This window comes from Trichomonas vaginalis, chromosome III (assembly GCF_026262505.1).
Source record: "Trichomonas vaginalis G3 chromosome III, whole genome shotgun sequence".
NCBI classification, from domain to species: domain Eukaryota; phylum Parabasalia; order Trichomonadida; family Trichomonadidae; genus Trichomonas; species Trichomonas vaginalis.
The window spans coordinates 19,538,156-19,562,951 of NC_067205.1; the positions used below are offsets into that span (position 1 = coordinate 19,538,156).

The 24,796-nt window shown below is 34.9% G+C and overlaps 11 protein-coding genes and 1 non-coding gene across 12 annotated transcripts, besides 1 other annotated feature; 5 read left to right on the forward strand and 7 right to left on the reverse strand.

The window, feature by feature from the left end:
- Window positions 1–5,412: part of a mobile genetic element that runs on past the window's edge.
- TVAGG3_0731130 (DNA/RNA polymerases family) lies at window positions 132–530 on the reverse strand (the record flags this gene model as incomplete). Its single annotated transcript, XM_051244528.1, has 1 exon — window positions 132–530. The coding sequence occupies one exon, from the start codon at window positions 528–530 to the stop codon at window positions 132–134; it is 399 nt and encodes a 132-aa protein (XP_051091115.1).
- Window positions 924–1,829, reverse strand: TVAGG3_0731140 (uncharacterized protein; the record flags this gene model as incomplete). The annotated part of the gene is made up of 1 exon (XM_051244529.1): window positions 924–1,829. A coding segment is annotated over one exon (906 nt), but the record flags the coding sequence as incomplete, so codon positions are not given.
- Window positions 5,413–6,386: 974 nt separating the features above from the next.
- On the forward strand, window positions 6,387–6,713 carry TVAGG3_0731150 (uncharacterized protein; the record flags this gene model as incomplete). The annotated part of the gene is made up of 1 exon (XM_051244530.1): window positions 6,387–6,713. One exon carries the CDS (start codon window positions 6,387–6,389, stop codon window positions 6,711–6,713), a length of 327 nt encoding a protein of 108 aa, XP_051091117.1.
- A 2,062-nt stretch (window positions 6,714–8,775) lies between these two features.
- Window positions 8,776–10,939, forward strand: TVAGG3_0731160 (spectrin binding; the record flags this gene model as incomplete). Its single annotated transcript, XM_001300160.2, has 1 exon — window positions 9,032–10,939. One exon carries the CDS (start codon window positions 9,032–9,034, stop codon window positions 10,937–10,939), a length of 1,908 nt encoding a protein of 635 aa, XP_001300161.1.
- Window positions 10,940–11,096: 157 nt separating this feature from the next.
- On the reverse strand, window positions 11,097–16,089 carry TVAGG3_0731170 (dedicator of cytokinesis DOCK family; the record flags this gene model as incomplete). The annotated part of the gene is made up of 1 exon (XM_001300161.2): window positions 11,350–16,071. The coding sequence occupies one exon, from the start codon at window positions 16,069–16,071 to the stop codon at window positions 11,350–11,352; it is 4,722 nt and encodes a 1,573-aa protein (XP_001300162.1).
- Window positions 16,090–16,529: 440 nt separating this feature from the next.
- Window positions 16,530–17,407, reverse strand: TVAGG3_0731180 (uncharacterized protein; the record flags this gene model as incomplete). Its single annotated transcript, XM_051244531.1, has 1 exon — window positions 16,844–17,407. The coding sequence occupies one exon, from the start codon at window positions 17,405–17,407 to the stop codon at window positions 16,844–16,846; it is 564 nt and encodes a 187-aa protein (XP_051091118.1).
- Window positions 17,408–17,598: 191 nt separating this feature from the next.
- On the forward strand, window positions 17,599–17,670 carry TVAGG3_0731190. Its single transcript has one exon. It is a non-coding gene; the product is annotated as a tRNA-Asp (tRNA).
- A 147-nt stretch (window positions 17,671–17,817) lies between these two features.
- Window positions 17,818–18,447, forward strand: TVAGG3_0731200 (translation initiation factor protein; the record flags this gene model as incomplete). Its single annotated transcript, XM_001300163.1, has 1 exon — window positions 17,818–18,447. One exon carries the CDS (start codon window positions 17,818–17,820, stop codon window positions 18,445–18,447), a length of 630 nt encoding a protein of 209 aa, XP_001300164.1.
- A 206-nt stretch (window positions 18,448–18,653) lies between these two features.
- On the reverse strand, window positions 18,654–20,181 carry TVAGG3_0731210 (uncharacterized protein; the record flags this gene model as incomplete). Its single annotated transcript, XM_001300164.2, has 1 exon — window positions 18,667–20,181. One exon carries the CDS (start codon window positions 20,179–20,181, stop codon window positions 18,667–18,669), a length of 1,515 nt encoding a protein of 504 aa, XP_001300165.1.
- A 76-nt stretch (window positions 20,182–20,257) lies between these two features.
- On the reverse strand, window positions 20,258–21,277 carry TVAGG3_0731220 (ribosomal large subunit biogenesis; the record flags this gene model as incomplete). The annotated part of the gene is made up of 1 exon (XM_001300165.2): window positions 20,267–21,277. One exon carries the CDS (start codon window positions 21,275–21,277, stop codon window positions 20,267–20,269), a length of 1,011 nt encoding a protein of 336 aa, XP_001300166.1.
- Window positions 21,278–21,811: 534 nt separating this feature from the next.
- On the reverse strand, window positions 21,812–22,521 carry TVAGG3_0731230 (ankyrin repeat protein family; the record flags this gene model as incomplete). The annotated part of the gene is made up of 1 exon (XM_001300166.1): window positions 21,867–22,385. The coding sequence occupies one exon, from the start codon at window positions 22,383–22,385 to the stop codon at window positions 21,867–21,869; it is 519 nt and encodes a 172-aa protein (XP_001300167.1).
- A 785-nt stretch (window positions 22,522–23,306) lies between these two features.
- TVAGG3_0731240 (protein of unknown function, DUF4106 family) lies at window positions 23,307–23,992 on the forward strand (the record flags this gene model as incomplete). Its single annotated transcript, XM_051244532.1, has 1 exon — window positions 23,307–23,992. A coding segment is annotated over one exon (686 nt), but the record flags the coding sequence as incomplete, so codon positions are not given.
- Window positions 23,993–24,796: the final 804 nt, after the last annotated feature.

Sequence of the window (24,796 nt, forward strand, 5' to 3'; positions counted from 1 at the left end):
ATATTGTTTTAAAATGGTATGCCATTTCATATTTCTCATCTAACAAACAAGTTTCCCAACGGTCTTCTCCAACAAACTCAGCGTACATTTCAAATAAAATTAAAAAATGTCACTTTTTAAAAAATAAATTTTTACTTCATGCAATGTTTTATTTCTGTGCCGTCTTCAAGTATGCCCCAGTACTTACGCTTGGAGAGGACATGAACTTCGGTGAAAATTTTGTCCAATTTGAATCGACCCATCTTTTCACCGACCATACCCATTTCAATGAGTTTGTTGTACCCTTCTTCGTTCGTCATGAGTGCGTCAATGTTCTCATAGTAAACCTTGACTTTGGATTTTACTTCGGAGAAGAATTTGTTGTACTCGTCAAGGACTGCTTTTGCGAACTGAGGGTAAGACCAATGTTCGACAATAGGTTTTAATGTGGTTACTAAGCCACTTTGACCTTGAGTGAATTCGTACTTCAAAACAAAAGGAGAAAACCTTTCAACAAAGTTGTCGACCTTCTCATAATGTTTACTCTTCATCTCTTGAGGTTTCTTAATGGAATATCCCCATGTCGAATTCATAAGCAATTTGAGTGTCATTGCAAGTTTGGGGTTTGAAGCTTTCCTAATATCATACAGTTGTTGTATGACTTTTCCAACTGTATAGTTCCTTCCCGGGAACTCACCATCTTCGTTTGGAATTCCAGTCGGAATATATTGGACAAACCTCATGTACGCAGCGTTAAGGTCGACATAGTATATCTTTTCATCTGAGTCGAACTTGTCGCAACCAATTGGTCCAGTTTGTGGAAATTCAAGTGAGTCTCTTATCTTCTGAGAAACTTCTCCTGTTATCTCATAAACATCCTCGAAGCAACCTGTTTCATATAAAACCTTCTGACCTAACTCAGATGCTCTCCAATACAATTTGACGTCAATTGGATGTCTCAATGGAAGTTTGTTTATAGCATCTTGAAGTTCTTGCAACCTCATTGGAAGTTCTTCTGGTTCAGGTTGGTATCCGAACAATCCAACTCCTTTTGGAATTGTGTACTTCTTTTGTACTAGAACTTTGTCTGGAACAACTTTTGGTCTTGCTAACAGTGAAAAGTTTGTTTCGTCTTTTGGTACAAAAGTTTCTGTCAGCTTGTCATCTGGAATTGGTTCCAACAAACCTTTCTCGAAAAGAATGTTTACAGCTCTGACAATGTTGCACTTGCCTTTTCCGAACAATGGGTTTGTAAGACTTTCGTTCAACATGAAGTGGTTGTGGACAATTACAATCTTCAACCATGGTAAATTGAACTCAACAACATAGTCGTCATGTGAAGAACCTTTAGCTGTAGGTATGTTGACTCGGATATTGACATTTGCCAACGGTGCAATTTTTGCCAATTGACCTCTGAGAATGTACCTTGTCTTCACACATGACTCAAGATACTTCATCTTCTCATCTGTAACAAGACCAGAGTTCCTGAGACATGTAAGAATGCAAGGTTCGTTGACAATTGTTTCAATTGAATTGTAAATTCCATACCTTGTCAAGTCAATGTCAGACTTATTTATGAACGGAAAGTATCCAGCATGTTGTCTGACTGCTTGAGGGTTAGGTTGGTACCATTCGAACTTGACACTTGCAATTCCTTCAATTGCATTCAAAATGTCTGAGTCGGAGTCAACCATTTGTTCTCTCTTTGTAGTCTTGAAAGCGTCAAGAAGTTTTGCGGCTGTTTGTTCATTGCCATGTGCATAGTAAATGTGACCATCCAAATCTGTTATGGTCAATCTGAGATTGTGTCCTTTCTTATTTCCGTCTTGTATGGCAGCAAGTACTCCCATGAAGCCTTCTTTGTTCTTTCCTTCGTCAAAGTTTACTGTAAAGGTTCGACCAGATGTAATTTGACTTCTAACTTCACGGTACTTTTCATATGCATATCTTGTTCTTTCCATGGGAGCATGACCATCCTCTGCACTACCTTTTTTCCTTCTCAAAGGATGCAATTGTTCGTCATGTTTAGTAGAATCTGGCAAAGCCGTCGTGTCCTTCAACTTGAGGTTCACTAACATCGAAAGGCATGTCATCAAGACGTTCTTCTTCTAACCTCTCTAGTCTGTTTGGATAATTGGCACGTGCTGTTTCCAAATCCATTTCGTAGGGAAGACCAGACAATTTGTCATAGACTTTTATGGGTCTTCCCTTCCTATATTTAAACTTCTTCGAAACTCTCCAACCATATCTTTGCAACTCTGCTTTTATTCTAGCAGATTTTCTATCCATTCTATATGGGGGCATTTTTATAAAAATAAAAAATATTTTTTTCTTTACTTTACATAACCGCTGCTGCCATAAGTCTTTGACGCCAACCCATACCAGCTAATGAAGGTTGACTTGGTTTAGTTTCCAAACTAAAACTTTGGTTTTGGTTTATCTTCAGTTTTTGGTTTTTCTTCTTCTATCGGTTTTTTCGTCACTTTTCGGTTCCTCTGACTTTACTTCACTTGCAGGAACAGTTGTGTCGTCAACATCTTCATAAATATATATGCCATTTGTTTTTGTTTTCCTTTCAACTTTTTGTGTTTGTTGTAAAGTTTAGAATATTTCGACTCTAAGTCAATGAGATGTTCTATAATGAACTGTTGGTCAGTGAAGTAAACTTTTCCATCTGTTGTCTCGAAAAGCTCCTTCAGACTTCAATATTTTATTTGTGAGAGTCTGTTTCTTTTTTGAGATACTAGCCGTTCCATTTTTATGAAAAGTGACTTTGTAGTTAGGGTTTGTATTTCCAGACCTGGCACTTTTATTATTGAATTTTTCTCTTCATCTGTAAGTTCTTTGACAGGTTTTGACAATGGTTCTGAACTTTTTGTTGTGGTGTCAAATCTACGTTTCAACTTCTTCGGTCATTTCATCTCAGTAAAAAATTTTAGTTTGGTTTGTTTTCAACTGGTTGTTTAGGTTTTTTTAAGTCGGTTAAAACTTCCTGAGGTATAGGAAGAACTTGACAAACGTGGTGTAACTGCTGGAAGTCGACAAATCCATCTTGAACCCATTTGTCTCAATGCTGTATTGTTCATTTCATCTCAGTAAAAAACTTTACATTCCCCACGTTTGAGGCGGTTGAGGTTGGTTTATTGTTACCCATTGTTGTGCATGGTTATATTCTGTTAAAGAATCTTTCACCTTGGTCCATATAGTGTCCTGCTTGGTTATAGTAGTCATTTGCTTTGTTATAATAGTTTCCTGCTTGTCTTCCTACATTGTCCATCCATCCTTGAACTTTTCCTCTTGTTTCAGGATTTGGAATAAGATTTGTTGCATCTCGTGCTACATCCCAACCTTTCTGTACAGTTTGTATAATAGGTTGTGCTTTCTCTTTAGTATACCTAATGTACTCAAAATCTTCCTTCCAACTCCAAATACACCTCTGGCTATTGTTCCACTGCGGGCAAAAATCTGGATGCAACTCCTGCTAATGCGCCAAATAACCCATTTCTTATGGGTTAAAAAATGACGAATCCAAACAAGGACCCCTATGTTTCTAAAGCGACAAAGAAAGCACTCATGATAAAATCTTTAGTTCAAACAAATGCTTGGTTTATGGATATCTTGGAAAACATTCCGAGAGTTAGAACAGATGGACCTCCATACTGGTTAATATTTGTTGGTCAAAACACAAGATACTGTGAAGCCATACCATTATGGTCCAAAAAATATTTTAGATGTAAAAACTGCTTTGACAATATTCGTTGACAAATACCATCCAACTGACATCTGACTGTGAAAGTTCTTTCAAATCAGATGATGTAAAAAACTATCTGCGTTCAAAAAATGTAAACCAATATTTCATTGTCGACCAAAACCATTCTGCTCTTGGTGTCATTGACGGTTGTATAAAATGTTAAGAGACTTAAACAACCACAAGGTGGTGAAGCAAATGAAATGTCATATGACGACAAATATAGACACTTCTCCATGGCAAAGATGAGACAAGTTTTAAATATTTACAATAGCCGTAAACAAAAAGGTTTGGGAAACCACTCCCCCGAAGAAATGAAAAACAACCCTGACTTGAGAAAGACTATATATTTAATATTTAGTCAAAGAGACAAACAAGAAAGAATGCCGGGCTTCAAACTTCAGAAAGGTGACAAAGTAAAAATAGAAATACCTAAAGCGACCCATATGAAAATACTATTGACTATGACAAAATGGGAACCCGACAGGTACTCACATTCGTGTTCGTAAAAATAGAAGAAAGTATACAAGAGAATATTATGAAGTTTTAGGCAAACATGGCAAATGTACACACTGCAAGCAGAAGATAAAACTACTATTGTCAGACCTCGTTTCAAACTTGTCAAAGTTCAAGGTGTATACTTTCAAAGACAGTTCCTAACAAATATAAGACAACTCCTGACGAATATGCTAAAGAAGTTGAAAATGACGACTAAGCAATTCTATACCATGCGTAAACTGTCATGTAAGGTGGCATGTAGTCTTTACTTTGTCCCGTTGTTTGCGTATATCCTGAAACGCGATGTGTATGGTTTCCTCCTCCTCAGTGTTACTCCAGAAACAATTTATAGCAAACTTAACGTTGTCTTTAACATCATATCCTTTACCTTTTGTCATTGCTGACCAATCCCAATATCTATGCTTATGCCAACCTGCTTGAGATGTACTTAAATCTATGTAGTGACTGTGTGCAGGTAAATTTTCACCTGAAATCGTTTTACTTCCACCTGTTTCCTTTGAAGAGTTTGCACAATACAAAAACCTGTCGACTATTTGAGTCCAAGTTCCAAAACCCAGAACTGTTTCTGGTCTGGTAGAGTTCATTGACGTATAAATAGAGCCTGCAGGATATAATGTTTGAAGTATTTCTGTCTTTAATGTTTGAAGCTCTGTTTTGTCTGCTTTCTTGTCATATAAATCTTGAGCAGTGAATTTAATATTATGTTCATCCTTCATGACATAAACATCTTTACATCTAATGTTTCTCATCGTCGTTATGTTGTCATCCGATGTTAAACCTTGTGGAAAGTTAGGAGGTTTACAATATAATACATCCCCACCAGTTTCTTCAACCGTTCCTTCAATACTTTCTATAGCAACAGTTGTAAAACTTGTATGTGTATGAGTCTTATTTGCTTTCTTCTCTAACTCATCGTTAACATAAGTTTTATCTGCTTTAAGGTCTAAACATCCTGAAACCCATCCTGTATCGGCTTTAGTTTTTAAAATCTTCGATGTCCATTCATGATACCATTCAGCCCTTTCTATAATTTCATTATCTTTTTCATCCACATATTCCTTATCTGCTTTCTTCTCTAACTTACTAGCCACATATTCCTTATCCGCTTTCTTTTCAAGGCTAACGTTTAAGTCTGTTATTTCAGATATAGAATGTATATGAGTCTTTTTAGAATATTCGTTTTCAGCTCTTGTCACTTCACTTGACATTTTATTGTCAACATATGTTTTGTCTGCTAGTTCAGGATGAGTATGTTCTTTTGTTGCATAAGCATTGTTAGCTCTTTCTTCTTCTTTTGCTATTGCATCGTCTACATATTCTTTGTCAGCTTTGTTGTCAACATCTGCTTTCAAAAGAAGTTCATTTATAGGTTTCTCGTTTAAAGTTCCTTTTGTTGGATTTATACAGACAGTATTGTTCTTCTTGTCTTGAAATAGAAACTCATCTGTCATTGGGTTTAATGTCAGTTTTAAGTTTCCTTCTTTCAATGACTCAGATATCTTAGAATAGTTTGAAAAGTTTGTTGTGTTCTTATTTAGAGCTTGCATAATGAGTTGTCGGTTGTGTTGTATTTCTCTTATGGAAGCAATATCTTTCGACATTTTTATTCTAGATAAAATATGCTTTCAATAGAAAAAGAAAATTCAAGAGTTGCTACAACTAAACCATTAGATGAACTTTTTACTAATGTCGGTCAAAAGTTTGAGACAGAGACCGTAAAGCATGAAGGCTATCGTTTTGACTACCCATTAAGATGGTTAAGAGACCCATCTGTCACAAAAGCTATTGGCTTTCGTAGAATGAAGTTCATTTCAGAAGCCATACATGGTTTCCCATTTACGGTCGGTTTTGAAGTTCGATACTATAACAAAGAAAAACGTATGTATGAGAAATTTGAACAGGGAAAACTTTTACAAGTTAGTTTGCTTATAAATTTAGAAACAACTCTTCAAGCTTTTCAAGAAAAATAAACGATATCTATATCGAATATGCAAACCAGTATAACATTGACGAAGGAGAATACCATCTCGATATTATTTATGACAGGAAAAATGCAACTGTTAAAATCAATAGAATAGAAGACCTTGGAGAAAACGTTTATATTTCTACAAAATATAACAACTTGGCATGGTATAGATTTATGAGGATGTTAAATCAGCCTGCAGCATATCCAGTACACCCAGACTTTTATGAAGTCGAAAACCCTAATGGAACATATGAAAATGTTTTCGACCCAGCTGCTATTATTGTTCATGCTTCATTTTCTGGCGCCCAAAACTCTTTCTTATGCTTGGCAAATGACTTTTACGAAAAACCTACAAAGTTATACGAACCACCAAGTGGAAGTATTTCAGACTTTCAAGTATGGTTTACTACAGATGGAAGAAAAAGAATAATTCCATTATACCATGCGTTTTACTTAGAACTTAGTTTCATATACAACTACTATCGAACGGTAAAAATATAATTTTTTAATACGGTTGAGGTGTTGGATTTGGTTGCCAACTAGACTGTGGTGCAGGTTCAGGCTGTTGTATAACAGGAGCTTGTTCTTCTGGTTCAGGGTCTTTTAGGTATAATACCAACAAACTGACCTACTCTTTTACCAATATTTTTGACTCCGTTCCAAATTCCTCTTCCTACGGTTTTTATTCCATTCCATATACCTCTTCCAACTCTTCTGAAGAAGTTTCCAATACTACTGAAGAAACCCATTTTACTATATGTAAAAATCTAATGTCCACCTAGTCTCTTACGTTTCCTGTTGAGTTCCATAGCATTCTTTAACTGGAGCTCATACATTCTGTTTCTCCTCTGGTAGAAAACATATTCTGGGTCAACTCCTGTGTTCGCGTCATCTGCATAAGTTGTTTATATCCCACCTCAGGGTTTGTATAAAACTCTTTCCATCTCATATTTGCATACCATGGTGGCAAACCTAACGCAGCGTCATTTGACATGGCAGTTTGCATTTGTACATCTGTTGGCACTTGACCATAGTTTGCCATTGCAGTTTGTATTCTAACTTCATTTGGAATATTCTCTGGGTTTGGTTGTCCAGGTTGCTGTGCATTCGCTAAGTTCTGTGCGTCCATTTAATATTAGATAAAAATATCTCTTACGAGTACATATACTGAACATTTGCAGGCATTGGTTCATCTTCATATTCTCTGTACTTTTCTGCCACGTCAAATAAATAAATGACACAATGGAAAAAACCTAAAACAAGTAGTCCGATTTCAAACCACATTTACTTACTAATAAAATTTCTTTGTTATGACACTTTCTCCGGTTTATAGGACCTCTCTCATATTCTATCTTGTCATATCTAAACTCATAGTCATGTATGACCTCTAACCATCTCATAACGGTTTCCAAACCACTTTTATCGGATGTAAAGTAAAAGCATGGATGGTTATGTAAAACGTCTAAAGTTTCTAAAGAGTCTCTCAAAGTCCAGTCTACTTGGTATTGAAAATCCCATGTGTTATAGAACGGCGGGTCCACTATAAAGAAAACATTTTCCTTGTCTTTATATTTTTCATACAACTCTGTCCAATGACATCTCACAAACTCTATACCCTCAATATATTTTTCTATGTCCTCTTTGAAAACATTTGTATAGTTAAGATATAAAACTTTTGACATAAGTGTTTCAATGTCATGAACTCTTATAGAACCACTATATAATAGTCTAGCAGATATACTATCCCAGTCTATATATTCTGCTTTTTTCAAAACCTCTCTCACAATATTTTTGTTATCTAATGGTATACGTTCCATCTTACCTATAGGTATCTTTTCTTTTAACTCTTTCAATATATTGTTTGTATCTGGTATATGTTTGAGACGGTCCATATAGTTGTCGAAGTCATTGCATATAATCTTTGAGTCTGGGAATATTGTATGACATAAATGGGATATATAGAAACTTCCACCGAACAAATCTACAAATGTTAGACCATTCGGTAGTTTCTTAAGTTCTCTCAATATAATATCTTTACATTTACTCTTATTTCCAAAGAACGGTAACGGTGGTTTTGTAAAATTCATTTATATATAATAATAAAAATGTTTTTACCAGAAAAGCGACAGAAAAGTGACAAAACATGAAAACATATATAATTTGTGAAAAGTGAAACATTATATAATGTTTTCGACCCAGAAGAAGGCTTCTCAAAGTATACTTCCTTGGAACGCCCGTAACTTTTCCTGTAGCGACGTTAGACCCTTACTTGTCCGGACAAAGCTATACTATTTTGAGTGCTCTACAAAAAAGTCATCGGCTGGCTCGTCCTCAGAAATTTTTTATGGGCTAGAGGGCACGAAGTGCCTGGAGGCCCATCCCAAGAAAAAAAAAAAACTTCATTATACTAAACATCTTCAGGGCTAGAGGGCACGAAGTGCCTGGAGGCCCCACTACCTTTTTTTTTTTTTTGGTTGAAATATTTTTATATTTTATCAAAATTTCGAATATAAAATTAGATAAAAAATCATATACAAAAATGGGGTAGTAAGGTGTATTTTAAGTGACAATTCAAGTCAGTACAAAGCAAGTATAGGCATATTGACTTTCTGTTTAGCGAGATCTACTCTCCTCTGAAGGGATCATGTGATTATTAAATTATCTGTAATTCGTCAGAGAATCTAGTTTATTTTTATGCATTACAAAGAATTGTACTTACATGTCCGAAATCATGCATCCAAATCTCCAGAGAATAAGAAGAAAACTGAAAAAACAACAAAGATTTTCGACGACTTTTTTGCGACAACAAAAATTTTAAGATGACCGTGGAGCTTGTTCATAATTATGAGAAGATAGCAACCTTTGCCACAGGCTACTTTTATGACGACAGGATGTTTTACATATTCGAAGTAGAAGACGTAAAACAAATATTAAAATACATGACTCTAAGCACAGCTGATTTTGTTTCACTTCTAAAGCAATCCGAAAATATAGTTAGTGCGAACCAACTATTAAAATGCACCAAAGGCGCTAGCGTTCGAGTTACAAATTTTAATGAAATGGTTTCAGTATTAACAACAGCTAGACAGTTCATGAAATTAAATTTTCTCGATGAAATACTTACCGTGTTAAATCTACTTGACAAAAACGACCTTAGTACTGCATTAGAATTACAAAATCGCCAAGTCGCGGACGAAAACGAGATCAAAGCTCTTAAAGCCAAAATAGAAGAGTTGAAAGACGTAGATCCAGAAGTAGTAAACGAAAACACCAAACTAAAGAAAGAATTACAAGATAAAGACGCAAAAATCGCAAAACTCACGAAAGAACAACAAGAAGACAAACAAAAGGTTTCTCAGCTTACAGACCAGATCACTAAATTACAAACAGAAAACACAAAACTTACAGAAGAAAACACAAAATTACAAGCAAAAGTACAAGAACAAGAAACAAACATTCATCAACTTTATACAATGAATTATCAATATGATGTCTTGTTAAAAATCACTCAACACAAGTATTCTAATGATTTCAACAGTGTTTACACATTCCTTGATGCTTTAGCTGGTTGTGGCGATCCAAACATGATGAAGAAAGCATTTGAAGAAGGAGTTTGCGAAAAGAAAGATGCAAGTGATAAAAGTATTCTTCATGAAGCATGTTTTAGAGGAAATCTAAGATTAGTACAAGCATTAATTGCTTCTGGCTGTAACAAAGAAATGGTAAACAACAAAGGCTGCACGCCACTCATTTATGCTTCTGCTGGCTGTAAAATTGAAGTTGCTCAATATCTTTTATCAATAAAAGCAAATGTTGAAGCAAGAGACGTAAATGGATGGACACCATTGATTTTCGCTGCTCAAACACGTAATATTGATTTAGTTAAATTACTTATTTCTAATGGAGCAAATATTGATTCTAAAGACAACATTGGTTATACATCATTGATTCACGCATCAAACAAAGGTCACCTTGAAATTGTTCAGTGGCTTGTCACTCTTGGTGCAAATAAAGATGCAGCTGATAATGATGGAAACACACCATTGATACATGCAGCGTCAGCTGGACATCTCGAAATTGTTAAATATCTTGTACAAGCAGGAGCAAACAAAGAATTGCAAAGCAAGAATGGAAATACTCCACTCATTGCAGCTACTTATGGAGGCTTCATTGAAGTGATTAAATATCTCATTTCATGCGGAGCCAACAAAGAAGCAACTGACATTAATGGATGGACACCATTGATTGTTGCTTCCTCTGAAGGAAAGCTTGAAATCGTCCAGTATCTTATCTCACTCGGAGTCAATGTAGAAGCAAAGACTTCGAATGGAAATAATTCACTCATCCACGCAGCAAATTATGGACATCTAGAAGTTGTTAAATGTCTTATCGCAGCTGGTGCTAATAAAGATTATAGCAATAACGGATTTACTCCACTCTCAGTTTCATCTGGTGAAGTTAGAAATTACTTAATTTTCATTGGAGCTATGTCAACAGTACCAAGACCAGAAACGAGAACAGATACAAGGACAGATACAAGGACAGATACAAGGACAGAAACAAGGACAGACTCAAGGACAGACTCAAGAGATGAGACAGAAACAAAACCAAAGTCAAAATCAGAAAAAAAGTCAAAATCAAAACATAGAAAAGACTCTGATTCAGACTCAGATCAAAAAACTAAAAAGTCCCACCACAAAAGCCGTCATCATAGTAACAGACCATAATCTAATAATCATTTATCAATCTTATTTTAACTTTTTAATGAATAAAAAATTTGTTTTTAACAGTAATTAAATATTTTTTTAATCATCGCTACAGATGAAGAAACAATTATACATGCTCTACTTAAACATGAAAATTATATTACTGATTATAGATATGAAACATCCCAAGGCTTGCAATGAAGAAAGTATAATGTAGTTCAAAAGTTGAAACTTTCTAATTGAGTGACGAAAAAAAAAACTTTAGTGACATGTAAACATAAAAGAGCCAGAATTAAACAACAAAGATTGAAACTTGTAGAGTATATAACTGAAAAATTACATACTCTTCATAAAAATAACGAATGTGAAATCAATAAAAATTGAACTTTGCTTTTGTTTTAAAAAAAATATAGATAAAATAAAAAAATAAATCATAGGTATTGAGCAAGCTTTGATTTGAGATTATCAAAGCCCTTATCCATCTCATCCTGGAGAGCTAAGTTATCTTTGTTTCCTTGTGAGAATTTCCTGTGAATCTCGAGAGCCTTCTTATTGACGTCGATGAACTGTCTGAAGAGTTTTCTCATGTGTTCAGTCAAAAGTGTCCTCTTCTTCTCAGTAAGGAATACTTCAGCCATCTTAATTGGTCCGTCATTGACTTGTACGCAAAGAGAACCATTAAGAAGTGGCTGGATCTGTGAGATGTTGTTTGCCTCGATTGCTGCATCGTACTGCTTCAATCTGTCCTCGAGATGGTGGATGGAAACTTTGATTGGTTCGATTTCGATGTTTTCGACATCTTCTGGATTAACAACGATTCTCTTCTTCGTTGAAGGCATTTCCGTGTTGATCTTCAAGACTGTCTTTCTCAACCACTGGCTGGAGACAGATCCCTGGAGTTTGTTACTTCCTTTCATGAAAGGAGTCGCGAAACAGAAGACTTTGATGTGGGAATTCTGTTCAAAAGTCGTTTGTTTGTAGACTTCTTCTCCTTCGAAATATGTTGGAGTAACAAAAGTGATTTGGATGTATCCTTTCTCAGGATCCAACAAACGTGGATCAACTGGCTTTGACTCCTTGATAATCTCGAGCTTGCCACGGCCAATGATTGGTGTGTAAGTGTCTTCCATTCTCTTAGTCAAATTGAATAAGTTTGTCAGTTTTTGTTCACGATAAATGTAAATTTTTCCGTTATCTTCACCGAACTGGTTTCCGTAGAAGATAACTCTGTAGTATCTTCCCATGAGTCTTTCTCCTTGTGTTGGCATTGTGTCTAGCTGTTCGTAGAACTTCTGGGACCTTGAGAATATCGCGTCAAGTTCTGTGTACATTTGATGTGATTCGAGAAGAGGAACGAACAAACGAATGACTTCATTTGCGATTTCGAAAACTTGGTGGTTTCTGCAGTAATCGCAAATTTCAGTGAGAACCAACATCACTCCACTTTCATTGAAGAAAGAAGAGTCACAGAATGTTGGCAAGTTCTTTGGAAGATCATGTGAATACTCTTGTGGCATCACAAAGACTTCTGCTGTTGGAGTCATTGGAACAAATGCTTTTGCAGCATGTTCGAAACCGAGTTTTTGTGGCATCAAGTTGAAAGCGGTCAAATACTCACTTAACAATGCCAACTCCGAAATCTTGCATGTGATACTTTCAAGCTCGTATCCATTTGCGTAATGGAACTGATCCAATGTACGCAATGCTTCTAAACAAGCATCAGGGGAATACTTGAAAAGAAGACATCTTTCCCATAACAAATCTCCGAAATCTTCAACTAAAGCGTTTGTTGCAATCTTCTGACCGACATGTGTTTGTGTCTCGAATGTTGATGCGAAACAATTGTTGTCGATCTTGTGTAGTTTGTCATCGATTTCGGCAATTCGTTTGATTGTTTCCGCGATCTCTTTTAGCTGTTGATGTTTGACATTTTCGCTTAATAAATTAGCGAAATCAGGAGAGATCAAATTAACTGGCAACAAAGAAACAGCTCTCATGAACAAAGCATGTGTTCTATTGTTGTTTCCGTATGATTTCTCTTCTGATTTGAAGAGACCATCGAATGTAGAAATGATTGATTTCGCAATGAAAACATTGTTACAAGCGGCCAATTGCAACAGTTTCTTGATGAACAAAGCGAAAGGAAGTGTCTTACATTCGATAATCTTCTTGACATCTTTAGTAAGTAACAACTTCAATGATTCAGTCAAACAATCAATAGCATTCAAACAAAGATTCATTGATAACAAATGATACAAAATATCAATTGCGATATCAATTAAATCGATTGAAAGAAGGTCATCAACAACTCTTATTGCTGCAAACTGTGCTTCCAAAGCAACATCCCTTTGTGGATAATTGTATTTGATAGGCATTTGGAGGCTACTTGATCCAACACTTGGAATGTTATTTGCTTTTCTTGCAACAGCAAATGACCTCTTTTTAGCAACAGGAGGTTGTGTTTGTACTGAATGTGTTGATGACTCAGAAACTGATCCGTATCTATCACCACTTCCCGTGTTGTATGCTGCTTGCATTCTTTGTTCGATCTGGCGTTCGATTGAACTAAATGCTTTATTGCGAGCAGTTGAATCGTTTATCAAAACATCTTTGATATATTTCGTCTTGACTAATAAGAAATGAACGAAATCAATGAATGATTTCTTTTCTTTTTCGTCAAGACTGTTGTACCGTGTTTCCAAAGTGTTGACTCTTGAGTTCTTCAACACGAAAATGGCAAAAGACAAAGGAGCAATCAAAGATTCATTGGATCCTTGCATTTTGTTTGTAAACAGTTTCATCAATGGAATAAATGAAGCGGAAACATCGGATTTCATGTCTTCAGGAACAAATGATAATGTTCTGCAGAGAATATTGAAGATCTGGCATATAGGACCATCAGGTAATTTGGTAATAGCAGTTTGCAAAAGTGAAGTGAAAACGATAACCAAATCATTATTTGCGACTGTTTCACCCAAGAACAACAAAGGATGCAAAGTCATTTCCAGGAAGTTTGCAAGCATTCTGTGCTGTGGCGGATCATTTCCTATATGGTTTGCGAAGATAGTGATGCAGGAAGTAGCTGCTGAATACAATTTCAAGTCGATTAAATTGAGAACGAATGTTGAGAAACATCTATTCATCGCTTGTGCTTCAGCAACAACTTTGAAGGTCAATATTCCAACAGCTACAGCCCATGTTTGAGCGAATTTCTCGATGTCCTCGTGGAAATCCCTGTCATTTGAGAAAATGATGGATTTCAAGATGACTTCGAAAAGAAATTCAACTAAAACTAGTTCTTTTCTGTTTGTTCCATAAGAATTTGCTGTTTCAAAAATGTATGTTGCCCATTCTTTCAACAAATACTTATGTGTTTGTGGGTCATGGTGGGAGTTCTGTCTGAAAGCAAATACTCTGTTATAAGTATTCAAGTAGTCAACGAGTATTTGCCTGTTTGGAAGAACATCAACCAATTTGTCGAACTCAAAAATTGACTTCAAAGCCAATTTCGGATCTAATTTGATATTAGTCAAAATAGAATCCATGACAGAATACATGTTATTGGCCAAAACATTGACAGGAATGTCTTGTACCTTAGGAACAGCCAAAGCACCGGAATAAACCGATTTAAGGGTCGGTTGGTTGGTGACTAATGATGAAACTAATTTCGTGGAAATTGTGAAACAGTTGTCTTTCGTTGGCTGCTCTTTAGGATTGATATTCGAACCGTACGAGATGCCGAGGTTCATCTCTCCATCTGGTATTAAGAAGTTGTCGTGGTTTGGAGAGATTTCGAACGAGGAATTGCCAAATGTGAAACAGGCTTCGTCATTTGGTTTGGTGGAGAGCCTCTGGAAGGTGAAGACAACGATGCCTTCAACAGGATATGGAAGCTCGATGATGAATTCATCCTCAAATTGTGGATTTGTCACGTGATATAATCCTCTTGATACGGCATGATCGACAATCTTGGTATTTTCCCAGCGATTGCGGATGCACTTGAGATACTGGCCTTTGTAGAGGTATGAAACATCAACAACAATGTTTCTGGCGGATACTTTCGGAGGGAATGAGAATTTGGCGGCTCTCAAGTTGATTACGAGCTTGTGTGTATGGCTAAGGATTGGCCACATGTCGTATGGCTTCTTGGAATAGCATACAACGGCGTTCTTGATCTGATTTGGATTTGCATACTCAGATCTTTGGATATCGAAGCGAATTTCGTATGCGATCTGGTAGAGCTTGAGAAGCTTGGCACGTTCGATCTGCTGGGCAATGAATTCTCCGGTCATTGCCTTAGATTCGCATTCTGCAAGGTAAAGTTTCGGCATTGTGACGGTACCTCCGTGGATTTCGGATAGAGGGATGAATGTAAAGGCAAATGTCTGCCAGTAACCTTTGAGTTTCTGGTAAACAGGGGCAAATGAGCTAAATGCCTTCTCACGGTTTGCCGTAGTGATTTTACGATAGTATTTATTGATATATGCACCATTGTCGATTTGATATGATCTGTTGCAAACGACAACGAGGTAAGCATTTTGAACATGACGGATATTGAAAAGAGCATTCTTTGTATACTCATTTCCTAAATACATTTTGAAAAGAGGATCGAATGTGTTCCACGTTTCACTGACAATGTTGTTGTCTTCCAAAATGAAAATTGAATACGTAATTGGCTCGAAAATATCAAAATCTATCTTGCATGAGCTGAAGGAAACTGAAAGATATTCTTCCTTAGGAACTGGAGTGATCTTAGGAAGGTCATGTGCAAGTAAATCATAACTTTCTGGTTTTGCCTGTGCAACGGCTGTAGGTGCATCAGATTGAAGATTTTCGATAGGAAGTGTCTCAACAGTGGAGGAATCTAGTTCACTTCTGAAAACTTGCTTTGGCTTATTTTCGTTGACATCTACATGATAAGTAACTTTTTTATAATTAAAATCGGTGGCTTCTTTTGTCATAAGAGTGATTGTTGGATTTCCTGAAAGATCGTTGTGATTTTCTATTATGGCGTCGTAATATGGATTATTTATCGTAACTAAGCCATTGTATTGAGATTTGGCCCATTCTTTTGTTTGAAGTGAAGGAGTCTTCTCAATCCATGAAATGACTTTCTCATCCTTTTCTTTCCAAGAAGGTCCAGGACTTGACATCACTTATGATAATTTTATTTATTCAAAAAAGTGACAAATTTACATTCTGAAATTTGAGATGAAATAAAAAATAAGACCCTAAAAAAGTTTTTTTTTGAACTCGAAATGAGACCAAATGATCAAGTAACCAATATATTGGTTGAATACAATACTTCTGATTTTATATAATTACACCACGATTTTAAGCACATAGTTTATGCTCATAATGAATATCTTGAGTTCCATCGATTCTTGAATATACCAATAGATTGGGTATGAACCACAAACTTCATGCGATATTGATTTGATCAATGATTGTTAGTTCGAATCAAGAAATATACTCATTTGGGTCAAAAATTCATATCTGTCTTAATCTATAACTTACGGATACAAGTTTCATACACTATACTATTTCACTCGTTCCTGTCAGTTATTAGGATAATGTAATCAAGTAATTGCTTAAATCCGAGTCAGCTAGTAAAAACAGTAGATCTAAGTATCGGATATTTTTCCATAGAATTGAAATAGAGCAGAAATCGCAAACGTACATTCACTGATAATCTTGATAACTTAACTTAGATTCAATTTCAAAATCATTAAGACTTTCCACTTTGTTATTGCTTTCAATCTCCTCAATTCTTAAAAATAATATAGAAATGAATGAAAAAAATTGAAAAGATATAACAAATAATCTTTTATTTGTAAATAATAATATACAGTGACTGTGTGCAACTCATGCAATTTTCTATATTTTCTTTATATAATTTTTTTTTTTTTTGAATTCAACTTTTTTTTAAACTTTCGGGGCAAAACTAGCAGATTCTCTCTTCCAATAGATTCCGTTGATATCATTAAGCATTGTCATGTCCGCTGGTCTAGTTTTTGGAACTGGAGTGTAAACTGACTGTTTAAGTTGGAATTTCGGCAATAATATGCTATTTATTTTTTCGAGAACTTCATTAATACAATCGTTGTGGTCGGATATTTGATCTGTAAGCATTTCGACTCTTTCATCAATTGATTTTTCATCAAGATGGTTTTCTTCGAGTTTCATAATATAATATTTCTTTGCTGTTTCGGTCTGTGTAATTAATTCTGGTGCAACACTTGTATTTAAGAAGTTATAAGTCTGTTCGCCTTGGACTGGAGCATCTGGCTTTGTAGGACATACAGTAAAGTATTTGAATAAATGGTCTACTGATGCATCATTTAATAATTTTGCAGCAGAATCTGCATCTGCTACAAGACCAGCAATGTTTTTCCTATCATCTGCAGGATCGGAAATACGGTTGACAATGACTTCAATTTTCTTCGATAAAAATTGAAGTTTGCGAGAAATATCAGTCAATTGAGACATGTATAATTCTAAAAAGTGACAAAAAGAGAAGATCTGGAAATTAAAAAAAATGTTGGGATAATTCGTAGAAATAAAATCAAATAGACATAAAAAGTCTAATTTACCTGAGAATATCGAGTTACAATAATATTGATTTGCAAAGGTGATGTTGTTATTATTATAAAATATTTATAATAGATCATTGATGTAAATCGGTCATAGTGTAATGGTTATCATGTAAGATTGTCGTTCTTTTGATTCGGGTTCGATTCCCGGTGACCGAGTTTTTTTCATTTTTGATTTTCACATCTAATCGTTTTTAGGCTTGTTCTGGGCAATTCTAAAATAAGCTCATCTCATGATGCTATTTTTAATGTCATTTATAATTCGACATTTTTATTCTAAATTTATGTGAAATCAAAAAGTGCCAAATGACAGAGGAACATCCTTTGCAAAATACATGGACATTTTACTACTACGAGCGCCCAGCTAGTGCTGAAGATTATCTTAAAAGCATTCATTCTATCGGATCATTCAACACATGCGAAAAATTCTGGAGTTTTTATTCTCATATGGTCAGACCAGACAAATTGAAGACTGATATGGCTCTTCAAATGTTCAAAGAAGGATATAAGGCCATATGGGAAGATGAAGCTATTAAAAATGGTGGCCAAATAACGATTAGATTACAGAAAAAGCTATTTCCTTTCGTTTGGGAGAAGTTAGTTCTTAATATGATTGGCGAACAGATATCACAGTCAATAATTGGTGTTGTTGCTTCTTCAAAGCAGCGCGGTGATTCAATCGAGTTGTGGATTGACTTCAAATCACAAGATCCAACAGAGAAAGAAGCAGAGAAGCTTGATATGATTAGAACACTGATCGAAAAATTAAATATTGCAGGTAAATTGAGGTTCAAATACACTGATTTCAGCCAATTCAAATCCGAAAATCCAGCTACACAAAAGAAATCCGAATTTTACATGCTCGATAACGGTGTTGTTAAACGTACTGAGTATATTAGCCTCAAGAAACCACAAACAACTCCTGAATCTCAATAATTTTTTTCCGAAATTTGAAGTTTTTTCATATTTTTTGGAAAAAACTTGACATGTAAGATATGTCATGCAATTCTTAATATTTCTTTGTAAATTATACAGTATTATTTATTGTCATTGTTGATATCATTAATAAAATGTAGATTTTCAATAAATCTATGCTTATATATTATAATAAATATACTAGTTTTTTTCATAGAAAGATATACATAACACTTTATTTTAATAGAAAGATTGCAAATACATTTGGTTTTGAATATTTTCGTTTTGATACATACCAGGTTCATACATTGGTCGTCCATATCCACCTTGGTTCATGTATTGGTCTTCATAAACAGGTGGATATTGGTCATATCCTTGTGGATTATAGTAAGCTTGGCCGCCAAACGATTCTTCTGGGTATTCCTTATTGAATATGCCATCAACAAGCTGTGTCGTTGTGAAATCATCGTTTTGTACATATCTGTTATTGTTGTTTGTTTCAGGAGATTCAAAAAGTGACGAAAGGAACTTCCCGTCATCTTTTGACACCGAGACATTTTGGAAAGAGTTTGAATCAGAAGCGGATATGATATTTAATGTAGCAATAGTTGTGCCTATTACTGTCCATGTTGATAATATTTCTATTGATTTGCAAATTTGATACGGAATACTAATATAAAACTGAATATCCTTCCCTAAAAATAGTAATGAAATTACTAAAAATAGAGAACGAAGCCACATCGCGTAACTTTCTTCAATTCTCTTCTGTTGACACTGCATTACTTTGTATAATGCTCGGATATAATATGTATAAACGAGGAATGCTACAAAAAATAGCATTAAGAATATGTATTTGAAATCGCTGCTTCGAAACATTTCGCATAAACAGCAGAAAATGGATAAGCAAATGGATAATCTTAAGGTTGTATTTTCTTTGAAGATAACTGGTAAAGGAACAAGAGGCCCAGCATCTTCTAGTATCTGAAATGAAAAGTAGCAGAAGAAACCAGGAAAGAATGAAGTTAATATCGGAGGAATAAAATTAATTGAAGAAATATTCAGCATATCATAAGGGAAAATATAACCAATGCATGAGATAAAGAATGTGATATTCAGTAAATTATTTGTATTATAACTTTTCCGTAGATATATTCTAAAAACGCTAAAACCTACTATCAATAATGCAATACATGCAAAAGCAAGATGTATATACGAAAAATAGTATGTCGATAATGAAATACCACGAATTTGAATGAGAAATCCCGTGACTTCTTCTGGAATATTTTGAATTTTGAAGTAAATATCGTCTTTCAGTTTGGATAAGAGATAACTTTTCTTTAGAACAACTGTTGAGAATGCATTTGGACGGAGAAGAGTAACTTGTCTTGTAACGTTATTAATTTTATTGGAAATAGTATCATTATAAAATATCTTTACGTTGAAAGGTTTTGCTGGAGGAGATTGACATGTAAAATATAATGTCACATCGAAAAATTGAAATGTTTTTGGAATTTCATTTAACTTTATATCGAAAATATATGCACCATACACTGGTGGTGGTATTACATTACTGATTTCAAACGATTGCTGCATTAATTTATCTGTGTATTGCGATATAATTAAGATTAATACTAATGAAGACAAAGGAACTAAAGCTTTTGCGATGTAGTTATGTGGGCTTTGAGAAGAAGATGAAGACTTTGGTCTAACGAGAGATTGCTTCTCTTCAACTTTCTCACCCACACTTTGGTTCATATTAAATTTTCTTCAAAAAAATAGAAATGAATTTAAAAAGAATTAAAATTTACATAATACAAACCTTTATAAATTCTATAATAGATTAATCTGACTCGCCATCTCCTAATTCATCAAAGAAAGTATCTTTCTTCTTAGCAATGACTGGTAACTTTCCTTGTTTCTTCAGTTTCTTTTTCTTGTGGTCGGAAAGGAATTCTTCGTCTCTTTTTTCAGTAATATCCCAGACTTTTACCTCATTTGTGCTACTCCATGTTAATAAAAGCCCACCAGAGAGATCCATGCCATGAATATCTTTCTTATGAGCTTGCCATGCATAGATAAGATGGTTTGGATGCAAATCTTGGATGTAAACTGTTCCATTTTCTGCAGCAACGACAGCTCTGCATTTATTAGTCTTCAGAACAGAAACACCGACAAATGGACGTGTACTTTTCATCGAAGCTTCGCAAACAAAGTCAAGAGATGGATGTTTGGAGACATAAATCTTTGGTCGAGAAGATGCACATATAAAGTACCTACAAAATGGATCATATGTAACAGATACGAAGTCATCATCTTCCTGTGCATAGTATTGACGTCTTTTAGGTCTATTAATTGTATAAAGAGATAAAACGCCATTACCGCTTGTAACACCAATGGTTTTATCATCAACAACTGCAATATCTGAAATATATTCTTTTTCATCATGGAATTTTTGAGTGCATTTGTCTTCTTCAATATTCCAAATTTTTAGGTGGCCTTCAGAATCACCAGTAGCAATAATTGTATCTGTAATGTACTTTGCAACTTCAATTGGTGAGTTATGAGCTTTAATCTTGGTATATTTGGCAGATTGATCTTCTATGTTATAAACAAAGAAGTTTCCTGCTTTATCAGCAATGAGTAAGTCTTGTCCTGTAATGTTAAATTGGAGTGATCTAACCGAATCTTTGCAAATTGATATTTGTTTTGGAATATCGTCGCCTTTTGTATAAACAAATATTGTAGTACCAACAGTTCCGATAGCCCATTTCTTTGTGGCCTCATGGATTGCGCCGCATGTGATTATATCATTTGTTTTTTTATCAAAAATCAAAGGAACTACCTCTCCCATTTTTGTCCGAATAATTTCGTGAATTTCTTTGTTTCTTATATTCGCTGCAAAATTTTTTTTAATATGGCTCTTAAAAAAGTTGTATAAATCGTACATTTTTGCAAAAAAATGAACAAGAACTCAGCAACCAGACGAAGGAAAGCCAAGATTATCTTATGTTGATGTTGAAAAAGGTGTTCAACAAATTCAAGCGATATTGACAGGGAAACCATCCGATTACTAATTTTCTAATGTTTATTAAACTAAAATATGTGACTCAAACAAATTTTTATGACATACAAAAACATTTTTAATAGAATGCAAAATACCTGATGTTTGAAGCTCACATTTTTTGAAATTCATGATCATGATCAATAGCTACTTAAACTTACTTTATGTTACAATAGTTTTATATCTCCGAATGATTAATAATTTACATGTGTGCATGTACAATCCCATCAAATTTTGAGCGTTAGGTATGAAGAATATGATACATTTCGGAGATATTATTTTCAAAATTATATTGAATTCTGGATTACTCGAGGAGTGAGAAAGATTAAAAAAAAAAGAATAACAATGTTAACCAAAATAATTATCCTATTGGATTATATTACTTGGCTCCAATAGATATTAGAAAATTTCTTACATTATTCTTTGCAACTGAGAGTGCAGTACTCCCACTATTAGCCTTTGCTTCTTTATCTGCTCCAACAGAGATAAGATATTTAACAACTTCAAGATGACCATTAGATGATGCCCGAATGAGTGGAGTATATCCATTATTAGTCTTTGCTTCTTTATCTGCTCCAACAGAGATAAGATATTGAACAACTTCAAGATGACCATTATATGATGCAGAATTGAGTGGAGTATATCCATTATTAGTTTTTGCTTCTTTATCTGCTCCAACAGAGATAAGATATTTAACAACTTCAAGATGACCATTAGATGATGCCCGAATGAGTGGAGTATATCCATATTTATCCTTTGCTTCTTTATCAGAGTCACATTCAATAAGTGATTTGACAAGATTAAGATTTCCTTTTTTACTTGCAACATGAAGTACATTCTCTTGATACTTTTTTGTCTTTTTTAACCAAAGTCCTTCTTCGCAAGCCTTTAAAATCATTTCTCGATTGCCTTCAGATGAAAGTTCTTCAAAGAATTTGTAAACACTATCAAAATTATCAGTTTCCTTAAGTGATGAGATTTTTGTTAAAAATTCTCTAGAAAAGCTGTGAGATTCATTAATTCTAGTGGCTGTAAAAAAAAAAAAAAAAAAAAAAAAAAAAAAAAAAAAAAAAAAAAAAAAGGTAGTGGGGCTTCCAGGCACTTCGTGCCTTCTAGCCCCGAAGATGTTTAGAATATGAGAGAGGTCCTATAAACCGGAGAAAGTGTCATATAAACATCTGTCATTTTACTCAGAATTTTATACAGAATTCGGCAAAAATATATTTTAGGGTAGAAGGGTATATCTAACCTCTTTTCTAACCTCATTTCTAACCTCTTGAATTTTCATGAATTTTCATGAAATTTACACCAAAAATAATGTTTAGGTGAAGAGGTGAGATTTCACCTGTTTTTTCACCTCATTTCTCACCTCTTGAATTTTCATGAAATTTACACCAAAAATATATTTTAGGTGAAGAGGTGAGATTTCACCTGTTTTTTCACCTAATTTTTCACCCTCTTGAATTTTACACCAAAAATATACTACTAGGGTCATTTACGAAGAAGTCTTAACAAAGTCTTTACGAAGAAGTCTTGACAAAACATAGACAAGAAAGTTCATGAGAAATTAGATGAAGAAGTCTTAACAAAGTCTTTACGAAGAAATTCATGAAAATTCAAGAGGTGAGAAATGAGGTGAAAAAAGAGGTGAAATCTCACCTCTTCACCTAAAATATATTTTTGGTCATTTACGAAGAAGTCTTAACAAAGTCTTTACGAAGAAGTCTTGACAAAGTCTTTACGAAGAAGTCTTAACAAAGTCTTTACGAAGAAGTCACAATAAACATCTGTCAAAAACCGCTTTTTAACTTCACTTAAAATGCCACGTAAGCTACGTAAGAATATACGTAAGAGGAAGAGAGCATTGAAACATCCAATAGTAAGACTAACACCACAACAACAGTTGCAACAACAAATGCTGAATGACCCCACTATGTTGCAACAAATGTCAAGCAATCCTATGCTTTTAAACCGAGTTCTTGGTGCACAGAGTGGAGGTTTAAGAGCGGCACTTTTAGCGAAAATGGCAGGCTATGGTGGAGCTGCAGACGGAACAGCCTATAACCCTCAAAGTCAAATGAATTTGAGTTCACTCAAAAATCAAATAACAGATGTCAAAAAGTCAAACATAGACATACAGAAGCAAATAAGTGAAAACGAAAAGAAACTAGAATATGACAGACACACAAAGAAACTCAATGAGTTAAACGTAGAGAAAAAGAAGAAAGAAGAACAACTGAAAGAACTAAGTACAGAGGAATATGCGAAAAAAGTGTCAGAAAAAGCAGCAGAAGTAGCAAAAATGGAACAAGATGTCATAAATTTGAAAAACCATACTACTCAATATAAAGTACTGAAAGATGAAGAAATAAAACAAAAAGCCCTGAAGACATATATGGATAGCGATGAGTATAAAAAAGAAGTTGAAGCAAATGTAAAGGCAGAAAAACTTTTACAGTTGCAAAACCAAACCGTACAGTATGAAAACTTAGCACAAGAAAGTAAAAATAACGACGCAGCCATGCAAAAGGCAATGAAAAGCGCAGAATATATAAAAGCTAACAATGACTGGTTAGATGCCCAAGCCAACGCTAAAGCAGCCCAACTCATAGGGTCAATAAGGACAAAAATACAAGCGGATGAAGACAGTTCAAATGAAGCTTTAACAAATGCTGACTTTAAGAACGCCTTCGAAGCTCTTCATAGTAAGGTGAAACAAGTGAACGACTTCTCATCTGGAAAGAAACTGAAGTCTGAAGGTTTCGACAAAGAGTTAAAAGAAGTAGCACAAAATATGACGAAAATAACAGATGCAGCAACGAGACAGGCAGTTCAAAGTGCCTATGACGCCGTTAGAGCAACTGTTGTGGAAAGTCAAGAAAAAGAGTTACAACAGACCAAAACAGACCTAGTAAATGCTTTCTTAAAAACGAAAAGTCAGGTAGGACATTATGCTGCAGATGGAACATATGTGCCAGCTGGTGGAACTTATATACCACCAAACCCTCCAAGAGAAGCACCTGCACCAGGACTACCTAAAACATTTACATCGTCACATGGACACAGACACAGGCATGCACCAAAACCAACACAACAACCAACAGTTCAAAACCCTGCACAACAACCACCTCCACAACCAGCACAACAACCAACAGTTCAAAACCCTGCACAACAACCAACAGTTCAAAACCCTGCACAACAACCAACAGTTCAAAACCCTGCACAACAACCACCTCCACAACAGAGCAAGGACATAAAAGAAGTAGAGAAACAAGGAAACCAAGAATTCTTAAAAATGCTTAAAGAAGA